The sequence below is a fragment of the Ranitomeya variabilis genome, chromosome 2, assembly GCF_051348905.1.
Source record: "Ranitomeya variabilis isolate aRanVar5 chromosome 2, aRanVar5.hap1, whole genome shotgun sequence".
Classification (NCBI taxonomy): Eukaryota; Metazoa; Chordata; class Amphibia; order Anura; family Dendrobatidae; genus Ranitomeya; species Ranitomeya variabilis.
In genome coordinates, this window is record NC_135233.1 from 178,564,505 (window position 1) to 178,588,345 (window position 23,841).

Below are 23,841 nucleotides of genomic sequence, written 5' to 3' on the forward strand. Positions count from 1 at the left end.
GTTCTGTTTCCAGAATGAGGGACCACTTTGCTGAGTATTTTGTTTGACCTGTGGGCAGGGTGCCATGGCAAGAGAACATTGTGTGACATCTTTTTTCATTTTTTTGGTGATTAATGTTTGTGTAAAAAGTTTTTTTATTGACACCAACTTTTACTAATTACTGTCCAAAACTTTGGTATATTTTGGGTAATAAACCAAATGTTATACCTTCTAACGTGTGGCGTGTAATGTTTTTGTACATTTAGTTAGCATACTTAAATGAAGGCACTTCACAAATAAATTCTTTTTAAACCTTACCAAATTTTATTTTACGTATTACAATACAAAATTTGTGATACTTTTTTTTATAAAAAAAACTTATTTTGGAAAATATATATTTTTTTTTTGGTTAACCTTTTCTTTGGTTACCCTTTTATTTTTGGTAAACTTTTTATTTTAAGTAATCTTTTTGTTTTGTAAACCATTTTGTTTTGTAACCATTTTTTTTTGTAAACCATTTTTTTTTGTTAACCATTTTTTTTGTAAACTTTTTTTTGGTAAAATATAACAACAAATGCAACACATTACAAATCTGTGGGGTGGAGATAGTGGCGGGGGGGCTGGAAGGTTGGACCACGTCGATAGGTGGGGAAAGCCTACTGGGTTGGGGTGTAGTGGAAGGGGTGGAAAAAAACAGGAGGCTGAGCAGGGGTGGGTGTTGTTGGGGTAGGTGGAATACTAAATGGGGAAGGTAAGGAAGAAAACATTGGGGAAGACACTTGGATTTGGGGCCTGGGGTGGGAATTGGGACTGTGTTTGGTATTGGGCCTGGGGTGGGAATTGGGCCTGTGGTTGGTATTGGGCCTGGGGTGGGAATTGGGACTGGGGTGGGTATTGGGCCTGGGGTGGGAATTGGGACTGGGGTGGGAATTGGGACTGGGGTGGGAATTGGGACTGGGCAGGGAAAGTTGCGGGGGCAGTGTGGGGAGGTGTGGGAATTTTGGATTTGGACATGACCCGCAGTAGAGCAGCATGGCAGTCATGCATTACCTGCATCTGCTCATCAAGATTAAGCTTTTCCATGCTCCTGAGCATAGATTGAAAGAAAAGGTTGCTTGGAGCTTGACTTGCATCTGAATGCAGCCTATCCAAGCGACTGCTGTTTTCACTGATGCGTGCTTGCACCATGTTGAAACCAGCAGTCACTTGCTCTCCCAAAATTTTGAAAGAGCTTTGGAAGGCTGCATTCAGATGCAAAAACTCAGGAGCATAGCTCCTTTCCGGACCCCTCTGTCGCTGCCGCCACGAACCTAATGGTGGTCCAGAGGTGGCAGGATCAGAGGGGTGTGGTAAAGGGAACGCTACGTCTTGACCAGCAGATTCAAGTAACGAAGGCTGCGATGCTGCTCCAGTGCTTGTGGAGGTGGATGGGGCAGAGGTACCGGAAGGGCCAGACGAGGGGTCAGAGGGGTGGGGTCTACCGAAGTGGCCCTCGGTGGCGGACTCCTGAGAGATCGCTCCAGAGGGGTCCAAAGTAGATGCAGGCGCCCGATGACTGGAGAAGGTGCTGTGAAATAGAGAAAAAAAAATTAATATATTGATTGGGGAAAAGCACTGCCTGAAACCAAACAAGTTATACAGGTAAACATGGTGATTCAATGGGCTGTTGAATACTTACACTCTACTCAGCATACTTTCTCTGAGGAAGGACAGGGCACGGCTGTATTTATACCTAGTCCTTTGCCGACGTGCTGAGCCACTCGGGGCCTGCATCTCCTGGTTAAACTCCCTCTTGAAGCGATCTCTGAGTGACCGCCACCGCTTCCTAACCCTTTCACCTGTAAAGACAAGAATAAAAGCAAGTGTTAATTAAAACACATTCCATTCAGTTCAAAACCTAACTGAAAAGTGAATACTTACATTCTTGAGTCCGCTGCCTTGGATCAAGGTCCTCCCACCGCGGCAATACGTTCTGGCATACTTCCTCCCAGAGCCGACGGGTCACATGCGTATCAGCACGCCTGCGGTCAGCCATATTCCACCACGGCTCCCGCTCGCGGACCTCCTCGATGAGGCGGTCCACATCAATTCCCATATCCTCACCGTCTGAGTCGGGAGCACGCTGTGAAGACTGAAAAGAAAAAAAAATAATAATAATTAATACACAAACCAAAAACAACAAAGAGAAAAAAAAAGACAAAAAAAAATAAATTACTCACTGCTGGCTGACCGCGGCGGTGACCACCACGTCGACTCCGGGAGCGGCTGGGAGGATCCTCCAGGCGTTGGCCTGAATGTGCAGCAGACTAAAACAAAAGAAAAATCGTTATCTTTGATATAAGCATATGTTGTATGTGTACAGTGATGTATGATGATCTGTTTTGTGTTGGGTGCACTGTGATGTGTGAAGCAACTGTTTCGACACAACTTGCACCCGCTCTGTGCGCCCGCTCCTGACATTTCTCCGCCCATCTCGTCCCCTTCTGAGAGCCCCTCGGCAGCTTCAGCTTCCTGTGAAAACATAATTAATGCATATAGTGATTAACAGAAATTTTAACTAACACCCCAAAAAAAAACATTTTTAACTGACCGCTACACGCTGTCTCTCTGGAGGAGGGCTATCAGAAGAGGACATTCTTGCTGTGGTCCTAGGTGGCTCTGTAAGTAAAAAGACACTTGTAATCTGCTATACACATTGAATTGGCAGATTTAGGGTCTTCAAAACTTACATCTGGAAATTGCCTTGTTGTGTGCACGTGGCTGTGGTCCCTGGCAAAGGTGGCCTGTGGTTCCTGGTGGCTGGCAAAGGTGGCCTGTGGTTCCTGGTGGCTGGCAAGGCGGTAGGGTCCCTGGTGGCTCTGTAAGTAAAAAGACACTTGTAATCTGCTATACATATTGAATTGGCAGATTTAGGGTCTTCAAAACTTACATCTGGAAATTGGCTTGTTGTGTGCACGTTGCTGTGGTCCCATGCAAAGGTGGCCTGTGGTTCCTGGTGGCTGGCAAAGGTGGCCTGTGGTTCCTGGTGGCTGGCAAGGCGGTAGGGTCCCTGGTGGCTCTGAAAGTAAAAAGACACTTGTAATCTGCTAAACACATTGAATTGGCAGATTTAGGGTCTTCAAAACTTACATCTGGAAATTGGCTTGTTGTGTGCACGTGGCTGTGGTCCCTTGCAAAGGTGGCCTGTTGTTCCTGGTGGCTGGCAAAGGTGGCCTGTGGTTCCTGGTGGGTCTGTAAGTATAAAAAATTTATAGTTATACCCACCCCCCAAACTCATCTAATAGATTTAATAACCACCCTGCTCAAATTATGTGAGCAATGTTCATGAAGGCCAACACCAACAGTTTTGAGAAGCAAACCCAAAAACAAATAGATCCAAGGCACACCAGTTTGAGCTGGATTACCTACTTCAATAGTATGTGCAAGCTGTAAAACCATTTCCCTATCACCCCCCCACCCCCCCAAAAAAAACCCTCTTGTGAAATTGAAATTCCTACACTCAAGTTCAAAATGTATTTATCATATATGTGGTTTGAAAATATCCCTTTAAAAAGAACTTTAAAAAATTAAATTTCCCTTTAAAAATTTTTATATTACCTTTTATCTTAAAAAATAAACCCTGAACCAACACAGTATTGCATGTGTAATCATTTGTATAAAAACCAGTTTAAAATTTACCTTTGTGAAATGATACTACGGACATTTTTTAGAAAATTTTTATTAATTCTTTTTAAATTTGTTTTTTTTTTACATCACAATAGGAGCTAAAATGCTCTTTATTTTAAATACAAGTACATCAACTGGAAATGTGTTGAGAAAAAAAAAAAAAATTACAGGAAAAAAAACCCAAACGCAAGAAATACGCTCACACACTGAAACCACATGCTGCACAGACCACACTACTTGGTAAATACATCACAGTAAAAAAAATGCATGTGAAATCACCGCACGTGAGTGCATGGACGCATGCGCCTGCAATCACCCAGACGCATGCACAAAAGCACACAGGCACATGCACAACGAATGCACACGTACAAAAGCACACAGGTGCAGGCATAACGCACGCACACACACACACAAAAGCACACAGCCATACGCAAAGACACAGATGCACACACACAAAAGCACACAGCCGGAGAAAAACAAAGACGCACACAGACACGCACACACACGCATGCACCAACACACATACGAAAAAATGGCAGGACTCATGCTGGAGCTGGACGCTGGCTGGATTCACAGTGGAAGGCCTCATGCTGGAGCTGGACTCTGGCAGGACGCTGGCTGTTGAAGGACGATGGCAGGCCTCTGCTGTATTCAGGTTTAGCTCTGGCTGTATTCAGTAGCACATCATACAGACACAAACACATACACACGCACACAAAGACATGCACACAGACGCACACAAAAATGGCAGTTTTAGTACTCAAACTGGCTGGAAGGCTGCAGCTTGAGGTTCTGTAGTTGGCAGGCCTCTGGACGCTGGCAGGCTGGGCAGATGCTGGCAGGCTGGGCAGATGCTGGCAGGCCTCTGGACGCTGGCAGGCTGGTCAGATGCTGGCAGGCTGGGCAGATGCTAGCAGGCTTGGCAGATGCTGGGAAGATGCTGGCAGGCTGTCTTCAGGCTGGCTGCTGTCTTCAGTCTTCTGTCTGGCACATTTGGGGTTGAAGCCCCAGGGCTGGTTTATATAGATTTGGGGGTGTCTGGTGAATTGGCAACAAAATCCTGCTTCTGAGCATGCTCAGTGTAAAAAAAACGCATTGCAGCGCTGCATTCCGTCATACGACGTGTCCCGACACATCCTGCGCCCATAGGCTTCCATTCTAGCCAACGACGCATGCCGCAGGATGCGTCGTGACACGTTTTCCCGGCGCAGATAAAAAATGTTACAATCAGCGTTTTTTCCAGATGACGTGTCGCCAAATTCCGACGCATCCGTCGCATGACGCACACAATGCGTGTCAATCCGTCGCGATGCGTCGCCAATACAAGTCTATGGGAAAAAAACGCATCCTGCGGGAGAATTTGCAGGATGCTTTTTTTTCACAAAGCGAAATTAGATTAGTCTGGCATGACTTGTTTGCTACAAGCCCATGCTGGCTCTGGTTAATTACTATATTCTTATCCAACTGCTTACATACATGCTGTTTAATAATTTGTTCAAAGATCTTTCCTGGCATTGACGTAATGCTTATTGGGGCCCGTAAGTTACTGGTTCCGTTTTCTTTCCTTTTTTGAAGATACGGCCAACATTTGCCCTTCACCAATCTTCTGGGACTTCTCTTATTTTTAAGGATTTTTGAAAGATTCTGGTTAGTGGTTCTGCAGTTTCCTCTGCTAACACTTTCAGTACCCTAGCAGGTAGTTCATCTGAACCAGGAGATTTAAATTAATTTAAATTAGCTAATTGTTCTCTCACCATCTCTCTGTTTATGGATAAAGTGGATTATTTTATTCCTTCGATGGCACCATGAGGATCAGTTAATGTTACAATTGCTTTCTTAGAGAATGCAGGTGCAAAATAGGAATTTAAAAGTTTGGTCTTCTCAACATCATTTTTGACCACGCCACCCTTTTCATCCTGTAAAAATCTTATACAATCTCTGTCTTTTCTTTTTCTTTTGACATATCCCCAAAATTCCTTTTGTTTCTTTCGGTCTTCCTTGCAAGCCTTACTTCATTACTGGCTTTAGCTCTTCTAACTCTTGTCCTGCATTCCTTGCAAACTGCATTATATTCTTCTTTAGCTATTCCCCCCGCTTTCCATTTGATATACTTTTTTTTTCCTTTTCAACAAGTGATTAAAATCTGTATTCATCCACCCTGGTCTCTTTAAATGCTTCCATTTAAATAAAATTACATTGTATGGTTCATGGGGAGCTGCTAGGTTATCATGGCAGGCGAGGCCTGATGAAGCTCTGCCAGTGTCTGGCCTTTATAGGAGACCTGTAATTACACTACATGTTGCAATACAGCAGTGTAAAGTAAACGCACTCAAATGAGAACAGGTTCAAATTCCTTGCAGAAGACTAAAAAATAAATTATAAATAATATATATATATATACTGTATATATATATTGTATATATACTGTATGTGTATATATATATATATATATATATATATATATATATATATATATATATATATATATATATACATATACATATTTGGTATTGTGTTTGAAAAAGTTCACTCTGTCAAAATGTAAACATTTTTTAAACCGTACGTTAAACTGAATGAAATGCCAGAGTTGCTATATTTGGGTATCCACAATTACTTGAAAACATACAGTCAAGTGTAATCAAAATGACATATGTACCCTAAAATGATGTCAGTGCAAACTACAGCTCAGAGTGTAAAAAAATACTCCTCATCTGCCCCATGAACAGAAAAATGAAAAAGTTTAAAGGAATCTGTCATGTTAAAAAAAGGCATCTGATCTGCTGGTGGAAAGTTGTACAACAGGAGGCGCTGATCAGATCAATATCCAGTTTTGTTTTGTTTATAAAGTCTCAGAAAGCCTTCATCTTATTTCTTGATATTTCTGGTGCTTGCACGCATATGAGTCCAGTGGGCGGTCCTACTCAGTGATTGACAGTCTTCCCTTGTGATACAAGCACCACAGGTTTCACTGCATGCGCTACAAGTCATTCTGAATCTTTTCTAACAAACTATGTATCATTCTGCTCAGCTTGTCCTTTTCTATTGTGCTGTCCACAGTTCGAGCTGCATGTACAAGATGACAGGTTCCCTATAAAGGTTTCAGAAAATGGGGACCAAAAGATCATTTTTATTAAGGTTCAAGACTTTTTAACCAATAAAATACCTAAAAGTTTGTTATCGCCGAAATTGTACTAGCCTGGAGAATCATAATGCCATGTCATTTTTACTGCACAATTAACCAGTAAAAAGAAAACCCAGAAAACAATGGTGGAATGGCTTTTTTTTCAGCATTTCACCACACAGAATTTTTTTTTCATTTTTCGCTACATTATATGATAAAATGAATGTTGTCATTCAAAACTGTAACTCGTCCTGCCAAAAAAAACATATTTAGATGTAAAAATATAAAAATAGCTCTTGGAGCAAAGGGAGAAAAAAAATTAAAGGTGAACATTAAAACCAGTGAATCAGGTCCTTACAGGGTTAAACTGAAACATGACAGATTCTTGAGTTAGTTGAATCCATTATAGTGGATTGTCACTGACAAAGTGTTCTTGGGTGTGGACAGGCCAATGCTTATCTCAATTCATGAAGGTAACCTTCCCCTGAAGCTATGAATTCACTGTGCTGGGAGGACTTCTGTCTGGTGCCCAAAAAACAATTGAGTGTTTCTTTTCCTTGGCTTTGGCTCACAGCAGTGTTTTTTGTCTGTTCTCATCATCAGGTGGAGAGTCTGACTCTGACAGATGTGGAAGCATTTCTAGCCCAAGCCTTGTGCCTCCCTGGGACATCTGCACCGCAGCTCTGTAGCCTGCAGGTATAGACACAACACAACCCCTATATAGGATTTATTATAACCTCATGTTGAACTTTGCAGCAACACAGGGCACCTTGTGGCCTTTAGACACCTCCAGCCTTTTTTTGCACCTTACCACAATTATCATATTTTGTTCATAGACCAGTGCCATAATCTTCCATGTCTTTTCCATGCTAATTCAGGACTAGATATAAATACAAAACAGTGTGTACTCCCCTCGATGTAGAAGTGTCTCATACAGGTGCTGCACCCACGGAGCCGCTCATCAGCTGCAGCCTCTGCTATCTGATCAGAGCAGACGTCCACCCTGATGGACTATGTTGAGCTGAAGCCAAAGATCCCACCCTGATGGACTATGTTGAGCTGAAGCCAAAGATCGGCCGCTCAGTGCCTGGAGTCTGTATGAGTCACAACAAGTCACATTGCTCTACAGTGGTGCAGACATCACTGAATCAGCGCCATTGCAGAAAGTGAGAATACACTGTTTTTACTTTGTTTGGGGTCCTGATTTGATTAATCTGTAGTGCAAAAACTTTTTAAGGGGGTTTCCATAACTCGGACAACCCCTTCTCAATCCCTATGTTTCCCCTAAGTAAACTAATAACAGCTATATTCACCTCTGATGTCAGGAGTGTCTCTTCTGGGCCTTGCGTGGCATGTTTCGACACAACAATGCCCCGGGAGCGGGAGAGTCAGTGCTGACACTGCTGGCATGGCATCGACACCTGACGGGAGTATAGCTGAACAATGTGTTGAGAAAAATGATCTTTTAAGCAAGCCAAGAGATCATTTGTTCTGACCATTTCACACCAGCGTTTCTATCGTTGATATTGTCATCAGCGGCTTGTTTTTACACGGAACCATTTCCAAGAAACAAGGGTTCCTGAGAATGCTCGTTCTGGATAATCATGCAGCGTAAATGCAACTGCTATTGTGTAGAACCTTCAAGATACACACAAAGGCGTAAAAACGTTGTCATCTGACATGCTGTACAAATTGCCACTGATCTGGCGTATGTTGTTCCAGATTTCTAATAACCTCAGATCAGTGGTCTCGTGGCTTGTGTGCTGTCCGTACTGTTAGTCAGTGTTTGCCAGTCATCACAGACATCACTAAAGCTAGTCATATGTCTATGACATAAGTATAAGAAGAGCTCCTTGGCCAAAATGGTGAAAGGAAAAGATTAGCACACTGAATATGAAGCAGGTCAGTGACTACATGTTTCCAGGAGTAATAATGATGTTCACTAGAAAGCCTATAGTATATACTGCCTCTTGCTGACATCGACGTGGCCTTCAGAAAATCATCCCTTGTCTGTGAATGTGTTAAGTGTTTGGTATGATGGCAAACAACACCGCTGCAGAAAAACTCTTAATGAGCTAGTTTTGAAGGTTTGTGGAAATCTACATTTTATCTGGTAAATTCCAAACTATACAATGAGGGCTTCTTTTGAGTGTAATCAATGTCTGAATATGAAAGGTGTTGGTAGCGCAGGCTTATTGTGACAATACAAGGGCATCAGATGTCTGGGGAGCTCATTGACTATACATGCCCTTTTGTGCACACACCATATACATTTTGTTGAAAAGTTATTGAGATGTAAATAGGGAGTGCACATACCTCTGTATACAGATAAGTGACTGGCCCTTACACAAAAGACTGGGGCTATGGCCCCTGAGCCAACCTCTTTTAAGCTCAGTGACTTCAGAGTATTGTTCCTGGAGTTTGCACAATGTCATACCTTCTTACCATCTGTTCATTTTGAGGATTATGGTTTGACAGGCTGTAGCTTTATGTGTCCATATCCACTACCTGTTCACACCTACGGTAATTGTTTCGATAAAACAACAAAAGTTAAAATTTCTTCTACTCTCTAGTTAGTGTGCGTATACATCTGTATAAAGATACAAGGCATGTCTCTTGTCTTATAATGTTATCCCATCCTATAAGAGGGAGATGTGAGGTGTAACCGTCAGTTTAATTTTTATTACATACATCAATAGTACACCTGAAAATAAGTAATTTTGTAATAATATGTTAGAGAATCCTTTTTATCTCCTGGACTGATCTTTGACTGTCATTTCTTGGGTAATATCTGAATTCAGTGAAGACAGACATTCCCATTACTGAGGTAGGAGATGAAGTCGGTGCTTATAAAATTCCATGGAAACTAGAGGCAGATACAAATATTCTGCTGTACAAGGGTATTCACATCTCCAAGATCCTACTCCAATATGCAGTACGTGTATTAATAATAATAATAATAATACTAATAATAATAATAACAATCACCTCCAATTAGAAATTAAATATAATTCTTCTGATTCGTTATGTCGCTTACCCCATGTGCAGGGCATTGCAGTAGCTTAGGTATCCATTGTTTCATGATGTTATGTCATCTCCTATGACTAAGGGCGCCGTGGTGCACCAGAAACGCGTCAGGCAGAGAGTCTCTCTCTCTCTTTTTTTTTTTTTTTTTTTTTTTTTTTAAACTGTTTTTTAAAATGTTCTAATAAACTTGGAAATTTTACCTATACTGGATGGACGTGCTGGAAATTCCCTTCCTCCTTTCCTACAGCACTAAATAGTGCAGGAAAAAACCCCACCAGAGCAAAGAACCAACTCCATAGAAACTGTTGGAAAGGAGTACAACAGGAGCGTATTGGTAATTGAAAAATAGTAATACTTTATTAAATTAATTTTAACAAGCTTAAAGTGCATACAATGTGCAGAAACCAATATTGATTAAAGTGCATAAGGATGATTAAAAAGAAGTGGTTATCCCCCGGTGTAGGCTGCCCATGGAGCCAGCATGCATAGTTGCAGAGAGGAAGTGCTGCCAAGAATCAATGTACCAGATTGGCTAGTGAGTGAAACATACCTCACAGCACAAAGTCAGCAAATATAAGAAGCAGCGCTTACCAATGTGGGGCACCAGGACAGAGAACACCGGATGGGATCCACCAGCTCAAACCCCCGACGCGCGTTTCGCCCTCCGATGTGCTTGCTTTCTCAAGGGGAAGTGACCCCCTTGACCTCATTGGTAAGTGCTGCTTCTTATATTTGCTGACTTTGTGCTGTGAGGTATGTTTCACTCACTAGCCAATCTGGTACATTGATTCTTGGCAGCACTTCCTCTCTGCAACTATGCATGCTGGCTCCATGGGCAGCCTACACTGGGGGATACCCGAGTACATTTTGATCGCTGTGATAGGTTCTATCACAGCGATCAAAATAAAAAAAATAATAAATAAACCCATCTTTATCACCCTCATAGATAGGGACAATAATAAAATAAAGAAAATATATTTACTTTTATTTTTCCACTAGGGTTAGGGTTAGAACTAGGGTTAGGGTTAGAACTAATGTTAGAAGTAGGGTTAGTGTTAGAACTAGGGTTACGGTTAGAACTAAGGTTAGGGTTAGAACTAGGGTTAGGGTTAGAACTAGGGATAGGATTAGAATTATTCTATGTGCACACGGTGCGGATTTGGCTGCGGATCCGCAGCGGATTGGCCGCTGCAGATTCGTAGCAGTTTTCCATCACGTTTACAGTACCATGTAAACCTATGGGAAATCAAATCCGCTGTGCCCATGGTGCGGAAAATACCGCGCGGAAACGCTGCGTTGTATTTTCCTCAGCATGTCAATTCTTTGTGCGGATTCCGCAGCGTTTTACACCTGTTCCTCAATAGGAATCCGCAGGTGAAATCCACACAAAAAATACTGGAAATCCACGGTAAATCCGCAGGTAAAACGCAGTGCGTTTTACCTGCAGATTTTTCAAAAACTGTGCGGAAAAATCCTCACACGAATCCGCAACGTGGGCACATAGCCTTAGGGTTAGGGTTGGAATTCGAGTTAGGGTTGGAATTAGGGTTAGTGTTGGAAATAGGGTTAAGATTAGGGTTAGCGGTGTGTTGGGGTTAGGGTTAGGCTTGTGTTTAGGGTTATGGTTAGGGTTGGGGTTAGGGTTGGGATTAGGGTTAGGGGTGTGTTGAGGTTAGGGTTGTGGTTAGGGGTGTGTTGGGGTTAGGGATGTTATTAGGGTTATGGCGAGAGTTGGGATTAGGGTAGGGGTGTGTTGGGGTTAGTGTTGGAGTTAGAACTGGGGGGTTTCCACTGTTTAGGTACATCAGGGGTCTCCAAACGCGACATGGTGCCACCATTGATTCCAGCCAATCTTGCGTTCAAAAAGTCAAATGGTGCTCCCTCCCTTCCGAGCCCTGACATGCGCCCAAGCAGTGGTTTACCCATATGGGGCATAAGCTTACTCAGGAAAAATTGCACAACAACTTTGGGGGTCTAATTTCTCCTGTTACCCTTGGGAAAATAACAAAATGGGGGCTAAAAACTTATTTTTGTGGGAAAAAATGATTTTCTGTTTTCACGGCTCTGCGTTATAAATTTCTGTGAAGCGCTTGGGGGTCAAAGTGCTCACCACACATCAGGATAAGTTCCTTGGGGGCTCTAGTTTCCAATATGGGGTAACTTGTAGGGGGGTTGTACTGTTTAGGCACATCAGGGGCTCTGCAAACGTAACATGATGCCTGCAGACCATTCCATCAAAGTCTGCATTCCAAAAACGTCACTACTTCCATTCCGAGCCCTGACGTGTGCCCAAACAGTGGTTTGCCCCCACATATGGGGTATTGGCGTACTCAGGACAAACTGGACAACAACTTTTGGGGTCCAATTTCTCCTGTTTCCCTTGTGAAAATAAAAAATTGCGGGCTAAAATATAATTTTTGAGGAAAAAAAATGATTTTTTATTTGCACGGCTCTGCCTTATAAACTTCTGTGAAGCACTTGGGGGTTCACAGTGCACACCACACATCTAGATAAGTTCCCTGGGGGGGTCTAGTTTCCAATATGGGGTCACTTGAGGGGGATTTCTACTGTTTAGTCAGATCAGGGGCTCTGCAAAGGTAACATGACGCCCGCAGACCATTCCATCAAAGTCTGCATTCCAAAATGTCACTACTTCCCTTCCGAGCCCTGACGTGTGCCCAAACTGTGGTTTACCCCCACATATGGGGTATCGGCGTACTGAGGACAAACTGGACAACAACGTTTGGAGTCCAATTTCTCCTGTTACCCTTGTGAAAAAAAAAAATAGCGGGCTAAAAAATAATTTTTGAGGAAAGAAAAATTATTTTTTATTTGCATGGCTCTGCGTTATAAACTTCTGTTAAACACTTGGGGGTTCAAAGTGCTCATCGCACATCTAGATTAGTTCCCTGGGAGGTCTAGTTTCCAAAATGTGGTCACTTGAGGGGGAGCTCCAATGTTTAGGCACACAGGGGCTCTCCAAACGCAACATGGTGTCCGCTAACGATTGGAGCTAATTTTTCATTCAAAAAGTCAAATGGCGCTCCTTTCCTTCCGAGCCCTGCCGTGCGCCCAAACAGTGGTTTACCCCCACATGTGAGGTATCGCTGTACTCAGGAGAAATTGCCAAACCAATTGTAGTATCCATTTTATCATTTTGCCTTTGTAAAAATGAAAAAATTGAGGCTAAAAGAAATTTTTTTGTGAAAAAAAGTCCTTTTTTATTTTTACAGATCAATTTGTGAAGCACCTGGGAGTTCAAAGTGCTCACTATGCATCTAGATAAGTTCCTTGGGGGGTCTAGTTTCCAAAATGGGGTCACTTGTGGGGGAGCTCCAGTGTTTAGGGACACAGGGGCTCTCCAAACGCAACATGGTGTCCGCTAACGATTGGAGCTAATTTTTCATTCAAAAGTCAAATGGCTCTCCTTCCCTTCCGAGCCTTGCCGTGTGCCCAAACAGTGGTTTACCCCCCACATGTGAGGTATCGGTGTACTCAGGAGAAATTGCCCAACAAATTTTAGGATCCATTTTATATTGTTGCTAATGTGAAAATGAAAAAATTGAGGCTAAAAGAATTTTTTTGTGAATATAATTTGGTTCCCCCCCACATGTGGGGTATCGGCGTACTCAGAACAAATTGTACAACAACTTTCGGGGTCCAGTCCTTTGACCCTTGGGAAAATAAGAAAAATTGTTGCTAAAAGATCATTTTTGTGACTAAAAAGTTAAATGTTCATTTTTTCCTTCCATGTTGCTTCTGCTGCTGTGAAATACCTGAAGGGTTAATAAACTTCTTGTATGTGGTTTTGAGCACCTTGAGGGGTGCAGTTTTTAGAATGGTGTCACTTTTGGGTATTTTCAGCCATATAGATGCCACAAACTGACTTCAAATGTGAGGTGGTCCCTAAAAAAAACGGTTTTGTAAATTTTGTTGTAAAAATGAGAAATCGCTGGTCAAATTTTAACCCTTATAACTTCCTAGAAAAAAAAATTTTTGTTTCCAAAATTGTGCTGATGTAAAGTAGACATGTGGGTAATGTTATTTATTAACTATTTTATGTCACATAACTCTCTGATTTAACAGAATAAAAATAAAAAATTTGAAAATTGCAAAATTTTCTCCAAATTTTCCGATCTTTTCACAAATAAACGCAAAAATTATCGACCTAAATTTACTTCTAACTTGAAGCCCAGTATGTCACGAAAAAACAATCTCAGAATCGCTAGGATCCGTTGAAGCGTTCCTGAGTTATTACCTCATAAAGGGACACTGGTCAGAATTGCAAAAAATGGCCAGGTCATTAAGGTCAAAATAGGCTGGGTCATGAAGGGGTTAAACCTGACAGGACACACGTGTGAAGTGAAAACCATTTCTGGAGACTACATCTTGAAGCTCATCAAGAGAATGCCAAGAGTGTGCAAAGCAGTAATCAAAGCCAAAGGTGGCTACTTTGAAGAACCTAAAACAGGGGTCCCCAACCTGTAGCTCAGGAGCCACATGTGGCTCGCGGTCCTATGAATTGTGGCTCGCGGCTGTCTGTCAGCTTGGTGCATTAGCTCCAGTTCTAGCAAACAGGTATGAAGAGCACATCTGAAAATGGTGAATTTTGTGAGCAGCCCTGCGCAGAAGAGCAGATCTGGATTTACATATACTGGTGTTAGGGGTTTTGAGATGAGTTAAGTATGCTACGCTGGAGGCAAGATTACACCACCTGTCAGAGGAGGTGTTTGAAGCTGGATGTGACAGTGACTTGGTAGTGCTTGATAGGAGAATACTGAATTGGGTGTATTGTAGGAACCCCTGAATCTACTGCTTTGGAGTGATTGATTTTTGTGGAAAAGCTTAGGTTACCATTATGCCTGTAATGGGGGCTTTGGTTGCCACTGTTGTGAGGGGGGCGGGAGCTGAATGTGGCTCGTGACCCTCTCTCAGAGCTGAATGTTGCTGAATGTGGCTCTTAAGGTCAGAAACGTTGGGGACCTCTGACCTAGAATATAAGACATAATTTCAGTTGTTTCACACTTTTTTGTTAAGTATATAATTCCACATGTGTTAATTCATAGTTTTGATGCCTTCAGTGTGAATGTACAATTTTCATAGTCATGAAAATACAGAAAAATCTTTAAATGAGAAGGTGTGTCCAAACTTTTGGTCTGTACTGTATCTCTCTCATTTAACCCCTTTCTGACATTGGACGTACTATCCCGTCGAGGTGGGGTGGGCCCGTATGACCACCGACGGGATAGTACGTCATATGCGATCGGCCGCGCTCACGGGGGGAGCGCGGCCGATCGCGACCGGGTGTCAGCTGACTATCGCAGCTGACATCCGGCACTTTGTGCCAGGAGCTGACATCCGGCACTATGTGCCAGGAGCGGTCACGGACCACCCCCAGCACATTAACCCCCGGCACACTGCGATCAAACATGATCGCAGTGTTCCGGCGGTATAGGGAAGCATCCGCAGGGAGGGGGCTCCCTGCGGGCTTCCCTGAGACCCCCGGAGCAACGCGATCACAGGGTCTCTTACCTCCTCCTCCCTGCAGCAGACCCGGATCCAAAATGGCCGCAGCATCCGGGTCCTGCAGGGATGTAGCTTCACAGCGCCTGCTCAGAGCAGGCGCCGTGAAGCCTGGAGGAGCTGTGCACGTCAGATCGCCGATCTGACAGAGTGCTGTGCAAACTGTCAGATCAGCGATCTTACACTATAACATGATGCCCCCCCCCCCTGGGGCAATGTTATAGTGTAAGAAAAAAAAATATTCACATGTGTTAAAAAATAAATAAATAAATAATAAATTCCAAAACAAATTCCAAAAAAAAAAAAATATTGTTCCTATAAATACATTTCTTTATCTAAATAATAAAAAAACCCAAAAGTACACATATTTAGTATCGCCATGACCTGACCTATAAAACTGTCCCTCTAGTTAACCCCTTTAGTGAACACCGCAAAAAAAAAAAAAATGAGGCAAAAAACGCTTTATTATCATACCGCCAAACAAAAAGTGGAATAACACGCAATCAAAAAGACGGATATAAATAACCATGGTACCGCTGAAAACGTCATCTTGTCCCGCAAAAAACGAGCCGCCATACAGCATCATCAAAGAAAAAATAAAAAGTTATAGTCCTCAGAATAAAGCGATGCAAAAATAATTATTTTTTCTATAAAATAGTTTTTATCGTATAAAAGCGCCAAAACATAAATAAATGATATCAATGAGATATCGCTGTAATCGTACTGACCCGAAGAATAAAACTACTTTATCCATTTTACCAAACGCGGAACGGTATAAACGCCTCCCCCAAAAGAAATTCATGAATAGCTGGTTTTTGGTCATTGTGGCTCACAAAAATCGGAATAAAAAGCGATCAAAAATGTCACGTGCCCGAAAATGTTACCAATAAAAACGTCAACTCATACTGCAAAAAGCAAGACCTCACATGACTCTGTGGACCAAAATATGGAAAAATTATAGGTCTCAAAATGTGGTAACGGAAAAAATATTTTTTGCAATAAAAAGCGTCGTTCAGTGTGTGACGGCTGCCAATAATAAAAATCCGCTAAAAAACCCGCTATAAAAGTAAATCAAACCCCCCTTCATCACCCCCTTAGTTATCAAAAAATTAAAATTTAAAAAATGTATTTATTTCTACTTTCCCATTAGGGTTAGGGCTAGGGCCAGGGTTAAGGCTAGGGTTAGGGCTAGGGTTAGGGCTAGGGTTAGGGTTAGGGCTAGGGTTAGGGTTAGGGTTGGGGCTAGGTTTAAGGCTACAGTTAGGGTTGGGGCTAAAGTTAGGGTTGGGGCTAAAGTTAGGGTTAGGGTTTGGATTACATTTACGGTTGGGAATAGGGTTGGGATTAGGGTTAGGGGTGTGTCAGGGTTAGGGGTGTGGTTAGGGTTACCGTTGGGATTAGGGTTAGGGATGTGTTTGGATTAGGGTTTCAGTTATAATTGGGGGGGTTTCTACTGTTTAGGCACATCAGGTGCTCTCCAAACGCAACATGGCGTCCGATCTCAATTCCAGCCAATTCTGCTTTGAAAAAGTAAAACAGTGCTCCTTCCCTTCTGAGCTCTCCCGTGCGCCCAAACGGGTTTACCCCAATATATGGGGTATCAGCGTACTCAGGACACATTGGACAACAACTTTTGGGGTCAAATTTCTCCTGTTACCCTTGGGAAAATACAAAACTGGGGGCTAAAAAATAATTTTTATGGAAAAAAAAAGATTTTTTATTTTCACGGCTCTGCGTTATAAACTGTAGTGAAACACTTGGGGGTTCAAAGTTCTCACAACACATCTAGATAAGTTCCTTGGGGGGTCTAGTTTCCAATATGGGGTCACTTGTGGGGGGTTTCTACTGTTTAGGTACATTAGGGGCTCTGCAAACGCAATGTGATGCCTGCGGACCAATCCATCTAAGTCTGCATTCCAAATGGCGCTCCTTCCCTTCCGAGCTCTGCCATGCGCTCAAACGGTGGTTCCCCCCACATATGGGGTATCAGCGTACTCAGGACAAATTGGACAACAACTTTTGAGGTCTAATTTCAACTGCTACCCTTGAAAAAATACAAAACTGGGGGCTAAAAAATAATTTTTGTGGAAAAAAAAGGATTTTTTATTTTTACGGCTCTGCATTATAAACTTCTGCGAATCACTTAATGGGTCAAAGTGCTCACCACACACCTAAGTTCCTTAGGGGGTCTACTTTCCAAAATGGTGTCACTTGTGGGGGGTTTCAATGTTTAGGCACATCAGGGGCTCTCCAAATGCGACATGGCGTCCCATCTCAATTCCTGTAAATTTTGCATTGAAAAGTCAAATGGCGCTCCTTCCCTTCCGAGCTCTCTCATGCGCCCAAACAGTGGTTTACCCCCACATATGGGGTATCAGCGTACTCAGGACAAATTGGATAACAACTTTTGGGGTCCAATTTCTTCTCTTACCCTTGGGAAAATAAAAAATTGGGGGCGAAAAGATCATTTTTGTGAAAAAATATGATTTTTTATTTTTACGGCTCTGCATTATAAACTTCTGTGAATCACTTATTGGGTCAAAGTGCTCACCACACATCTAGATAAGTTCCTTAGGGGGTCTACTTTCCAAAATAGTGTCACTTGTGGGGGAGTTTCAATGTTTAGGCACATCAGGGGCTCTCCAAACGTAACATGGCGTCCCATCTCAATTCCAGTCAATTTTGCATTGAAAAGTCAAATGGCGCTCCTTCGCTTCCGAGCTCTGTCATGCGCCCAAACAGTGGTTTACCCCCACATATGGGGTACCGTTCATTTTTATTTAAGCATTCCAAAAATTCCTGTGAAACACCTGAAGGGTTAATAAACTTCTTGTATGTGGTTTCGAGCACCTTGAGGGGTGCAGTTTTTAGAATGGTGTCACACTTGGTTATTTTCTATCATATAGACCCCTCAAAATGACTTCAAATGAGATGTGGTCCCTGAAAAAAAATGGTGTTGTAAAAATGAGAAATTTCTGGTCAACTTTTAACCCTTATAACTCCCTAACAAAAAATAATTTTGGTTCCAAAATTGTGCTAATGTAAAGTAGACATGTGGGAAATGTTACTTATTAAGTATTTTGTGTGACGTATCTCTGTGATTTAATTGCATAAAAATTAAAAGTTGGAAAATTGCGAAATTTTCAAAATTTTCGCCAAATTTCCTTTTTTTTCACAAATAAACGCAGGTAATATCAAAGAAATTTTACCACTATCATGAAGTACAATATGTGTCGAGAAAACAATGTTAGAATCACCGGGATTCGTTGAAGCCTTCCAGTGTTATAACCTCATAAAGGGACAGTGGTCAGAATTGTAAAAATTGGCCTGGTCATTAACGTGCAAACCACCCTTGGGGATAAAGGGGTTAAGGGCATAAAAATTAAAAGTTTGAAAATTGCTAAATTTTCACAATTTTTGCCATATTTTCTTTTTTTTCATAAATAAACGCATGTCATATGAAAGAAATTTTACCACTATCATGAAGTACAATATGCCATGAAAAAATCTCGGAATCAGAGGGATCCATTGAAGCGTTCCGTTAGTTATAACCTCATAAAGAGACAGTGGTAAGAATTGTAAAAATTGGCCTGGTCATTAAGCACAAAATTGGCTCTGTCACTAAAGGGTGAAAGAGCATCTGTCAGCTCTTTATTGCTATGTAATCTGAGGGCAGAATGAGGGAAGGACAGCGACACTGATTACAGCGGTTATGATGGAATGACAGTTTTCTCTGCTGCAGATCTAGCAGAGCACAGTTGTGGGGCTGTGTGTAACCTCCCCACACTACAGCGTTCTGTGTACATTGTGTAGTGACAGAGAGCTGCTAATCAGTTCTAGGGGCTGGTTGGACTAGAATGCATGATTACAGTTATCCTGTAGTGATAATGCGCTGCTGATAAAACACTGATTATGACAGGAAGTGACACATTACTGGATTCAGGGTCTCTGTTCCTACTTAATGGTGCTCTCAAATTACATAGCAAAATCCTGGCGATAGATTCCCTTTAAGCTCATAACTGAAAAGACCAAGTATTTCATACTTTCCCCATTTCTAGCAGTCAGTGGTCAGTGAAGAGTATTAGTTCTTATGTGATGGACTCCAGACTTGAGTCTGACAGTTTGATGAACTACGTGTTTACTTAGCAGCTTAGTAGCATACATGTCAAATGAATATCTACATCCAATATTTACTTTTGTTTTCCTTTTGTGAAAACATTAATGCAATGTGACGTACTCCACCCTCCTCCTCTCCACCAACATTTTGTTTCCCTTATTTCTTGTGCATTGAAATTGCTCTTGAAATAAAGCAGCTGCGACAAGTTTCTGTTGTGGAAGATAACACAATTTATTGGATGCTTTGATTTAATTTACTGTTGAAGTTATTAATAATGAATATTTTTACTTTTCCCGGTTAATTTTAAAAATGTATTTCCTCTATACTTACATACATGAGCTCAAAGGAAAGCTATCATCAAATAGCGACCTATGGCTTAAAGGGTACTTGTCATAAGGATTACATGCCCCAAACTAATGCCATGTATGTAAACATGCTTGTATTCTAAATAAATCCTTACTTGTAGAAATCCTTTATGCTGTTTTGGAGAAGCGTTGAAACACATGCTAATAGATTGCAGTGGGGTGGACCAATGCTGTCCTGCCTCTCTCCCTCTACCCTCCTCCAGTGTCTGACACGTTACTGTTATTCCAGTTCCCCAGCGCCATCAGTTCCTGGGGCAGGACCTGCAGCAAGGACCTCCGGACCTAATGCATTGATCTGTGCATGGGCTGCCTAAAGCACAGACAGCGCTGGCGAGAGAACTCACACTGGCCACTGGGGCCTTTTTAGACTCTCAATTCCTGTACTTCCAAGAAGAGTTTTCAGCAAGGCTCCTTGTTATGAGAGGTAGGTTAGAATGACAGGTCCCATCTCTATGCACAGCTGATAACACAGGATCCACCATTCACAGCAGGCGATGTCACACCTGACCCTCCTCTCCCTCCTATAATAGATAGGATCGGGGTCTGTGGCTGATGTACCTGTGGATTTCCTGAAAGAGGAAGTTAGAGCCTTTAAAAGCCCCAGGGGCCAATGTGAAAATTGCAAGAGTTATGAATAAAGATTGTGATGATATGGAAAAAAATATGACCCCCAAAACTTCATTTAAAATAATAGGTGATTTTTGACTATAGCTTCCCTTTAAAGGGGTTTTCTGGCCTTAGGTACAAGTCTGCAGTCTCTCTATGTACTACATGCTGTGAGGTTATTCCATTGCTGGGAGCGTTGGACGCATGACCGTAAGTACGCAATATAGATACTGACCGTGACATTACGACTAGACGTGTCCAGCCTCGCTCAATACACTTGCATTGAGAGAGGCCATGCAGGTCTAGTGGAAATGTGGCTGGAAGTAAGGCAAATCACATACTTGCAGTTACACGTATGACGCTCATGGCGCTGGCACCAGGGAATCCTCACAGTGCGCAGTTTGAGTGATGTGAGGATTTACAAGTCTGCAGTCACACACAGTGACTGCAGACTGGTACCCGAAGGCCAGACAGCCCATTTAATCGCTTGGGTAATGTTAACTGATTATCAATTATGTAAAAACATATGGTATAAAAACCCGTGACTTTTATAAAACTGCTGAAATCAGCTTGTCTTACAGTCTTTTATGGCTTGGGCTGGTTTGGTTAAGGAATGTAAAAGGATAGCCCACTTTTGACTATAATTGATCCTGTGGTTAACAATCTATGATACACTTTTAGGCCAAACTCATATGAACCTGTGAGTTCTCAGGCCAGTCATGTCCACAAGTGTATACAGGACTATATGTCACAGCTGAAACTGTATGGATGAGTTTAGTACATGCCTCGATTTTCCGTTGAACCCATGAAATCACAGTGCTCCATCTGCACACACAATCAGGTCAGTTCAGGTGTCATTTCTGTCTCTTGCAGTCTGACAGTCTCCTGTGATTTTCCAGGACTGCTTAGTTCAATAACTGTGACCCCCGCATCACTGGAATATCAGACTGTAGGGCCGGCATTTAGCGTCTGAAGCTGTGTGGTGCCAATGAGTCAGGGGTCAGACTCCTAATGATAGCATCCATTTACAGCAACATGGTGACAGGTAGTAGGAGATATTCGGTCTATTGCATGGGGCAAAAACTTATAGATGAGTGACAGCAACTAAAAAAGTAATGACGCTTCCACATTTTACGGAAAATAAGATGCCCTGGAGATAATGTACATCCATGTCCTGGCAGAGGAAAACAGGAAACAGCTTGTTGTGTCCTTCAGCCTCTCAGATACACTCATACCTGCGCAATTCTAAAGTCATAAAAAGTAGTAGTAAAGTTTATAGTCAAGAAAATACAATATTACAAATCCACCACATTCATAGACTATTGAGACCGTGATAATTGAGGGAAAGCTTGTTGTTACGCATTGGAATTTTGTCCAACTTTATTGATTTATGAATGGGTCACAGCACTATCATACAAGCTTAAGACTACTATCTATTAGTCAGTTTCCATAACTTCTGACCTTATTCAGACGTTTAAGTATAGTGATCCATACACCAAGCATGTTACATGGTCGTCTAAATGAGGCGCGGTTTAACACTGTGTGCACATTTATTAGGCAATTAGTAATTTTTTTTCTATTCATTTTATTATTGAACAACTCTAGTGCTGTTGGTCAATCCAAAAGGTTAATAAACCTGATACCTGGATATTTAAGAAAGTAGTAGTGAGTTTTTTCTTTCCTAGGAGTATATGGAGTATATCCGTGTGCATCATTATTAAGAAACTATCAGTGTGCAGAATTATGCAACTAAATGGAAAATGGAAATTTTCCCATCAATTGTTTATTTTCATCTGTTACAGTGAGAATAGTAACCAAACAACTCACAATGTACTATAATACATTTCTGTAATTTCTTTTTCAGTATTTTTATTAACATTTTAATAACAAAACATTAACATAATGGGAAGGGGAAAGATGGGGGGGAAGGGGAAAAGGGGTGGAAAGAGAGGAAAGGGACACAAATTTAACCCCTTAAGCCCCGTGGGTGGTTTGCATGTTAATGACCGGGCCAATTTTTACAATTCTGACCACTGTCCCTTTATGAGGTTATAACTCTGGAACGCTTCAACGGATCTTGGCGATTCTGACATTGTTTTCTCGTGAGATGTTGTACTTCATGTTAGTGGTAAAATTTATTCTATATAAATTGCGTTTATTTGTGAAAAAATGGAAATTTGGCGAAAATTTAGAAAATTTCACAATTTTCCAACTTTGAATTTTTATGCCCTTAAATCACAGAGATATGTCACGCAAAATACTTAATAAGTAACATTTCCCACATGTCTACTTTACATCAGCACAATTTTGGAACCAAATTTTTTTTTACTTAGGGAGTTATAAGGGTTAAAAGTTGACCAGAAATTTCTCATTTTTACAACACCATTTTTTTTTAGGGAGTACATCTCATTTGAAGTCATTTTGAGGGGTCTATATGATAGAAAATACCCAAGTGTGACACCATTCTAAAAACTGCACCCCTAAAGGTGCTCAAAACCACATTCAAGAAGTTTACTAACCCTTCAGGTGTTTCACAGGAATTTTTGGAATGTTTAAATAAAAATGAACATTTAACTTTTTTTCACACAAAATTTATTTCAGCTCCAATTTGTTTTATTTTCCCAAGGGTAACAGGAGAAATTGGACCCCAAAAGTTGTTGTACAATTTGTCCTGACTACGCCGATACCCCATATGTGGGGGTAAACCACTGTTTGGGTGCATGGCAGAGCTTGGAAGGAAAGAAGCGCCATTTTACTTTTCAATGCAAAATTGACTGGAATTGAGATGGGACGCCATGTTGCGTTTGGAGAGCCCCTGATATGCCTAAACATTGAAACCCCCCACAAGTGACACCATTTTGGAAAGTAGACCCCCTAAGGAACTTATCTAGATGTGTGGTGAGCACTTTGACCCACCAAGTGCTTCACAGAAGTTTATAATGCAGAGCCGTAAAAATAAAAAATCATATTTTTTCACAAAAATGATCTTTTCGCCCCCAATTTTTAATTTTCCCAAGGGTAAGCGAAGAAATTGAACCCAAAAAGTTGTTGTGCAATTTGTCCTGAATACGCTGATGCCCCATATGTGGGGGTAAACAACTGTTTGGGCGCATGGCAGAGCTCGGAAGGGAAGGAGCGCCGTTTGACTTTTCAATGCAAAATTGACTGGAATTGAGATGGGACACCATGTCGCGTTTGGAGAGCCCCTGATGTGCCTAAAAATTAAATCCCTCCCCCACAAGTGACACCATTTTGGAAAGTAGACCCCCTAAGGAACTTATCTTGATGTGTTTTGAGAGCTTTGAACCCCCAAGAGTTTCACTACAGTTTATAACGCAGAGCCGTGAAAATAAAAATTCTTTTTTTTTTCAGAAAAATGATTTTTTAGCCCCCAGTTTTGTATTTTCACAAGGGTATCAGGATAAATTGGACCCCAA

The 23,841-nt window shown here is 41.7% G+C and overlaps 1 protein-coding gene across 5 annotated transcripts in view; it reads left to right on the forward strand.

Annotated features, from left to right (window-relative positions):
* FAM120B (family with sequence similarity 120 member B) overlaps window positions 1-23,841 on the forward strand; it is a 197,824-nt gene that overhangs the window by 48,397 nt on the left and 125,586 nt on the right. For 4 of the 5 annotated variants that reach the window (XM_077283228.1, XM_077283230.1, XM_077283229.1 and 1 more), the window contains exon 6: window positions 7,370-7,462. The exons of the other annotated variant lie outside the window; for it this stretch is intronic. In XM_077283228.1, the coding sequence (XP_077139343.1) occupies window positions 7,370-7,462 (93 nt within the window). The remainder of the gene's footprint in view (window positions 1-7,369; window positions 7,463-23,841) is intronic. 5 annotated transcript variants of the gene reach the window in all.